The sequence below is a fragment of the Gavia stellata genome, chromosome 8 (genome assembly GCF_030936135.1).
Source record: "Gavia stellata isolate bGavSte3 chromosome 8, bGavSte3.hap2, whole genome shotgun sequence".
Classification (NCBI taxonomy): Eukaryota; Metazoa; Chordata; class Aves; order Gaviiformes; family Gaviidae; genus Gavia; species Gavia stellata.
The window spans coordinates 27,307,729-27,314,785 of NC_082601.1; the positions used below are offsets into that span (position 1 = coordinate 27,307,729).

The 7,057-nt window shown below is 41.8% G+C and overlaps 1 protein-coding gene across 1 annotated transcript in view; it reads right to left on the bottom strand.

Annotated features, from left to right (window-relative positions):
* CWC22 (CWC22 spliceosome associated protein homolog) overlaps positions 1-2,327 on the bottom strand; it is a 33,013-nt gene extending 30,686 nt beyond the window's left edge. The window contains exon 1 of the mRNA XM_059820345.1: positions 2,222-2,327. Coding sequence (XP_059676328.1) covers positions 2,222-2,248 — 27 coding nt within the window. The 5' untranslated portion in view covers positions 2,249-2,327. The remainder of the gene's footprint in view (positions 1-2,221) is intronic.
* Positions 2,328-7,057: the final 4,730 nt, after the last annotated feature.

Below are 7,057 nucleotides of genomic sequence, written 5' to 3' on the forward strand. Positions count from 1 at the left end.
AAATTCTGTGGTCTGAACCATGACATAGAATTATGGAGTCATACACAAAAATCGGAGTATGACAGCATCTACAACACACAAAGACAGATATTTACCTCATCACGATGTTTCAAAACTACTTTGGTACAGCTAAGAAGCAGCTTCTATGACCTCTATACTTTCATTATAAAGATTGTCTCTTCCCTTAAAATATTATTTATTATTTTTCAGAACCACGATCTCATGTTATCAGCTAGCGATCAGCTGTGAAATAGGTAATGCTTCACCTTGATGCAAAAACTCAACACAAGGACTTGCTTATGCACCTTGACTGAACTTTTTGCAGAAATATTCCCCTCATTTGTTGAAGTGGCATTCTATCCATTAACATGCTGGCACACTAGTTTTTGCCCCACCAAAGAACCAGTTAGAACTGTTGTTTAATAGAATACAATGACACCTCCTTCACAAGCAGACCCTGATGGACAGTTATACCCAATGATCTCCAAAAACTTAATTAGAAAGAAAAGTATCTCCACTAAATGACAAGCGTGGTGTTTACAATGAGCTGTGCAAGTAAAAACAGCATTGAGTGAGGCTTCCTAAAGAAATAAAAGCAACACAAAGATTATGAGCATCATCCTATCAATAGACCAATGAGGCTGACTTGTTATCACTTAAATTGGTGTGTATGTAAATGTAAATATATATATTTTTTTATATTTTTGAGGCCACTATAACATATCCTAGAATATAGTCTTCTCTAGGGTACATTTCTAACACCGTGTTAAAATTATTCCTACTATTATCTTGCCCAACCAAGACAATGGTACAAAAACAAAAGCATTGCATCATTTACTGGAGTACACATCCCTACAAAAGAACATCCATCTGACAATTTAATTCCAGAGTAACGTTATCTTTGATGGCAAAGCTAGTACAAGAAATTCCCATATTTTCACCATGGTTTTCTTACCCTTTCAATACTCATTTGTGGGACTATACCATACAGCAGATCACCAAAATCATTCAAGGTTAAAAGAAGTCCTTAAGTTGTTGGGTTTTTTCCCAAAATAATATAATGCAAGACTGTATCTTAAGCTTCCAAGAAACTCATAATAAAAATCTTTGAAAAACACGGAACAGTTACTGTATTTGAATAACATTTAGCAGATGGGAAGAGGTGGGTCTTTTTAGGATGATCCATTCTCATAAGTTCTATACCATCTGCCTTTGCCCAAGCAGATCCAGAAAACAAGCATTCACAGAAATAAAACAATGTTACAGATGTCTCTGTATTCGGCAGTTCTCATGACTCCTTGCAAAAGGAGCATGTTTGCTGAAGAACTTGTCACCCTCAGCTCTTCATGTCTAGACTGTCTGTTACAAGTTCGTCTTCTTCCTTGCACATTTTGATCAAAATTATTAACAGAAAGTGTCCGAACAGTGTACTTTTGCTAACTGGCTTATTTTGACAGATGAGGGAGCACTACCATAACCACCGTACTGGGAAGATATGAGAAGATATCAAACTATCCTTCAAGCATCCCTATTAAAAACTACTTCAGTCAGAAAAGTTGAAACCAGAAGAGTGAAGAAGCCTATACAGGGTTGAACTCTGGAAACATAGGCAGAAAATTACCATAGATTTGAGACAGTGTATCAGAAGAGTATTGCTCATCTGACCTGTCCCAAATTTAGTGTACCTTACAAATGTGGCATTTCTAAACCATCATTTTAGGAGAGTAATTTTAAACCAAATTTTTTCTTCTTGCATTCCTAAAGATCATTCCCATCCATTCAGAAATGTACCACACAGCTTTTAAAACGGAAAGCTTTAACTTTCACGGTAGGAAATACAGTTGCCACATTAACTGCTACTTCCTGTCTCTTTACCTTTTCATTTTAACATCACTTAATATTTCAACACCTCTTTTCTTCATTCCTCCACATGCCTATGTTCTTTGTTAAGCCATCCTTAATTCAATCACTTTTCACCAATTACTTTATCATTATATGCTAATTATGTTCAGAACTTCCATTGTTAGGATAACAAGCATTAGAAACAACAGTAATTCACTGACTTAATAATAATATTTCTCCTGTAAAGAGCTGCTGTCAATTATGGATATTGCTTGCTTTATATTCAGGGAATTTTATTTAACACAACATCAGCTCTAAGCCTAATCACCAGTAATAAGGGAATAATCAAACCCCACAATTTAGGTTTTAGAACACTTACATTTACTTGTGTCACCCTGCTCTTCATCTTGACTTCCTACTTTTTATGGAGTTCTGAATGAGCAGCAATGAGACAATCCACGGTGGAGTTCAGCATATAAAAAACATTTCACCTATAACACACAGAAGACAATCAACAACTTTCTACCGCACACGCTGCAGGAACCTGCACTTTTAATTTGTGCTTTAAAGCTACGCTTGCATAACCCCCTAAAACAAAACAAACAGCCCCCGCCAAACCCGGTCAGATCTCCTGAGGTTACACAGCACCTGCCGTAGGAGATAAAGGCCGTAAAACGGCAGCCGGGAGTTCACCAGCACCACTGCCGCGGCCACTCGTCACCGCCAGCCGCGAGACCCGGCGGCCAGGCCGCGGCAGGGGATGCCGAGCCCTGCTCACAGGCCCAGCCACACGGCACCCAGCCCCGGCCCCGGCCCCGGCCCCCGAGCTCTCCGCGGGGCTGCTTCACCGCCCGTCCCGCGTACCTCCGTCCGCTACTGAGCTGCAGCCTGAGAGGGGAGGCCGCGACCACCCAACCGGCGGGCGGACGCCGGCGGACCCGCCCGGCGGGCGGCGCCCGGGGCCTCCCCCCACTCCCGGGAGAAGGCGGGAAGAGGAGAAGGGAGAGCCGCCGCCCAGCCCGCGGGAGGTCTGTCACCCGCCGCCCGCGGCCCACCGAACTCCGCACCTACCGCCCGCCGCCGCGCACGCCCAGAAACAGCATCACTTCCGGCGGAACACAATCACTTGCTGCGACGCACAATGAGCGCGCTGAGCTCAGGCCCCGCCCAGCGACGGTGTTCAGCGCGCGCAGGTAGACGGCTACAGCTGTGTGAGCAACGCAGCGGCAGCGTGAGGTTCCGGCCGCCCGGGCACCGTTGCACGACGGGAAACGTAGTTCAGCGGCGGCGGTGCGCCCGGCGGCCATCTTGCGGGCCTGGCCGTTGCGCTGCCTGGGAGCGTAGCTGCGCTCACCAGCCTCGCCCGTACTATTCCTTTCAGCCTGTTACTTAGAATAAAAATGTTTGTAGGGGTTGTTGCAGGGGGGAAAAAAACCCAACCCATCGGGAAGTAAGCCGATAGAGTGACTCCTAAGTGAGCAGCTCTGTAGCAGAATTATTGCTCCTTTCAGTTCAGCCTGAACTTCTCTACTTCTTCTCAGGTGAAGGCATCTCAGGAAAAACAACCCCGTTGTTACCAAATGTACACGTTCCTGTCAGAAATACAGGTAATGGCAAACAAGCACTCAACTCACCTCCGTTAAGGAAAAGAAGCTGTCCAAAGTCTTCCAGCAGCTCTGTAAAATTTAGTGAATTTACTGAGTGAAGGTAGTACACTTCCCCTTGAATAACACCTGTAGCACACGCTTCTGTTACTTACACATGAGCTGCTGGTTAAACATCACTTGAACTATGTCCAGGACATACATAATACATTATACCACGTTGAGAGTTACAATGCTGTTGGGATACCTGCTTATTAGAGGTGTTTTTTTGACCTCTAAAAGTTTGAAGTACTTGAGCACCACTGATTCACGCTAACAGAGGGCCTGTGACTTATTATAGGCACAAGTTTGTTTGCATTGTGGAAAGTAATTAAATGCATAGGGAAGAAAAAAAAAAGAATGCTGTGTAAGGTCTTCAAATGCTTACGGTTCATTCTCAGCTCTTGTGAGACAATGAAAATAAACTCTGAGAGGACACAGCAGATCAGGGTCAGAGAGGCATTAATTCAGCCAAGAGCCAGATGGTTTCCTGCAGGGACATCTGTAACCGAGCCATGCAGCAGCACCGCTAGCATCCGCATGCAAGTCCTTGTGTGTGCATATGTAGTGGGACACAGTATTCACTAATGGGAAGAAAGTGGCAACGAGGTGGGAGCAATGCTCTAAGAACACTACTCACAATTTCCCCTTTCAAACAGAAGGGAGAAACGCCATCAACAGCAGAGTAATTCTGATAAGCCGTAGTATATGTTTGCCTTATGCTGACTCACAACCAAAAATAGGGTGTTATATGCTAATGCACTCCCTGCTTTCCTCCCACAGCTGGAATTTGCTGAACTATGATATTCATAGTCCAATCCACAAGATTGTTTCCTGGGAGCAGCAGGTATTTGCCTGCAGCATCCCTGCAAGGACTGGGGAGTGAAAGCACGTCATTTTACGTGTCTTATTCCTGTTCCCCCTTCCCCTCATGTGAGAACTGCACCCTTGATCATGCGGTCCGGCCGTGGCAGTGGGAACCGGCTCCTTTACTTTCTTGCAACTAGGTAGCTGTCAAGAAGAAGGTGTCTTCCACAGTACTGTAGAGTCCTTGCCCTGTCTCAAGACCCCGGGGCAGGTCTGGTGGGCAGGTCTGGGGCCCAGAAGCTGGGGGACTCCTTGTTGTGCTTAGGGTCATGTAGCCTTCCTCTGCCACATGTTTTGCAACCCTGATGCGCTGCCTTCGTTCTCCAGGTTGGTGAGCCAATCTGCATAAATTTTTAGTGATCGTAGTCCTAAAGCCTGCAAAACTCAAGTCCTCCCTAGCATTTTGTAAAGTAAGAAGGGACCGGATAGCCGAACTGCTTACTTCAGGTGCAGAATGACTAAGAGGGGCAGAAGGGCTTAGTATCCTCTTTGTGTTGTGAAGCTGGCCAGTCTCACACACCAGACAACAGCCAGAGAAACAGTATGCATGAAGAAAAAAAGTAGAGATGCATTATTTCATGAAACAATAGGAAAATATTATTCAAATGTTGCAGAAAACCAGCTAATTCAATATACCACAAAGTATGGAATAAACAGTGAAAGCAAAATGGTGAACTAAAGAAAGCAAAATGAAGATATTACATTTAAAAAAAAATACTAAATTTTGTAATTTATGACTCAAAGTTCTGTAAGAAAACTCATGTAAAGTAGAAGTCCTATTCAGTGCTTATTTTTGAGGAAAATCCCTCAATACAGAGTTATTGGAAATCTTCCATTGACTTATTCTGTAATATTTATTGCTTAGGCTACAAATTTTAAGCTCCACACTTTTTTGGAATGCATAGTTCTCAGTATCTTTTTGCTACTTTCTAAAAATTATTTACTGTCAGGAATCCCAGAATTTATTTCTTTTTCACAACAGCTCATACTTACACGCAGTTGCTGGAATAGCTAACAGTTTTTAAATGACCTTTCAGCACACTGATTTGCTTCCTTTATTATTCAGTAGTCTCATTCCTCTGTTAGGACTTGATGTATACCCATGTGAATCAGTTCTCATTGTGGGAATGATATAAGGCTTCTGCTTTTGGGGGATTAAGATGTTGGTAAAAAAAAGGTAGTTACTGAAAGGATGGGGATATTTGTTACTCTTAAGAACAAGGAAACTTTAATTTGTACGTGCTCTGAAGGATTTGTCATTTTTTAAATACATGCATATAGAGCACTAGATGGAAAGTATTAAAAATTTAGTTGTGCTTACGTGTTTCACACCACATTTTATTCATTCTCTTCAATATGGAGATACAGTATGTATTTTGCGAGAAATCTCTTGGGACAAGGCTAGTTGTACTGAAACAAAATGTTTTTAAATCCCAGTGATGCAAACCACTTCCTCATTGTGCCCTGTGGATTGCCTTGCAAAATCAGGACTACAATATCCTCTGTATCCAATTCTTGCTTGAAGTAAATGGTGGGGCTCATGAATTTGCAGAGCTGGGGCCTAACAGCTATGATCTTGTAAACTGCGTGGGCTTAGTGTGATGACTTTGACTGGGGCCTTATTGCTTAACTGCTTATGGATTTTTATTTATGTTTGACTTGCATATTTTCTAAGGGTAAAGGATAGGCTTAGTTATATAGCTTGCAAATGTTACTGTAATTATGCTTCACTTTAAATAGGGCTTGATTCTACCACCAGGTCCATCATGCAGATGATTACCAGTGACATTAGGACATTGTATCACATAACCAGATGTTCTGAAATGCTGTAATTTAAAAGGACCATTCCTCCCCAGCATTTATGCTCACATTGAGTATATATTAGTAAATATGTCTGGGATTTTTTTTTGATTCAAATATAGGAAAATGTTTTAATCGTAATAACTTTCATGTAGTTATACCATATAGTTAAAATTCAGATCCAGCATTTCATTCTGCAAAAATGAGTGGATGCCATTAGGAGTCCATTGTCAATGGTGCTTTGTGAAGAAATAGTGGTTTAAAAAAAATATTTTCTGGTAATGTTCATTTTTAAAACTATCAACTGAATTTAATAAAACTGTCTCAATGTTGGAAAATGCTACAAGTTCGTTTTTTTTTCTTTCTTTGTCTAGGTTCTTAAATCAACTTATTTACTGACCGTTATAGTACTTCTGTTTTGTCACATCATGTAAAACACACCTGTAACACTACTTTCATTGCAACAAGTACTCCAGGCTTAAATCCTCAGTGCTCAATAAAAAAAATCCCAGCATAGTGAGTAGGGGACATTCATGATTTGACAGACTAAGTTTGGTTAATCTAGCGCAGCAGTTTAAGACTTAGCCACCAAGATTTAAGCTGTCTGCCCTGCTTTTCTGTCCAGGACTATGATCCCACAGAAGAGTGAGAGAAAGAGAGCATCAGCCCATGACTGAGGTGATAGTATATGCTCTGCAGCATTTTAACTCAAAACCGCTTTGGTTTAAACTAAGATACCAGTCTTTCCTCTCAGGCACTTGAAGTGTTTAAAAAATGAGTACAAACCTCTTCTCAAACTTTTGCAAAGGCCAGTAGTGCCATCGTAAAATTGTGCATCATACCCAAGATAAATATTCTGCACTCTGGAGATAATAGCTATTTTTACTTACAAACTTATAAAAGTC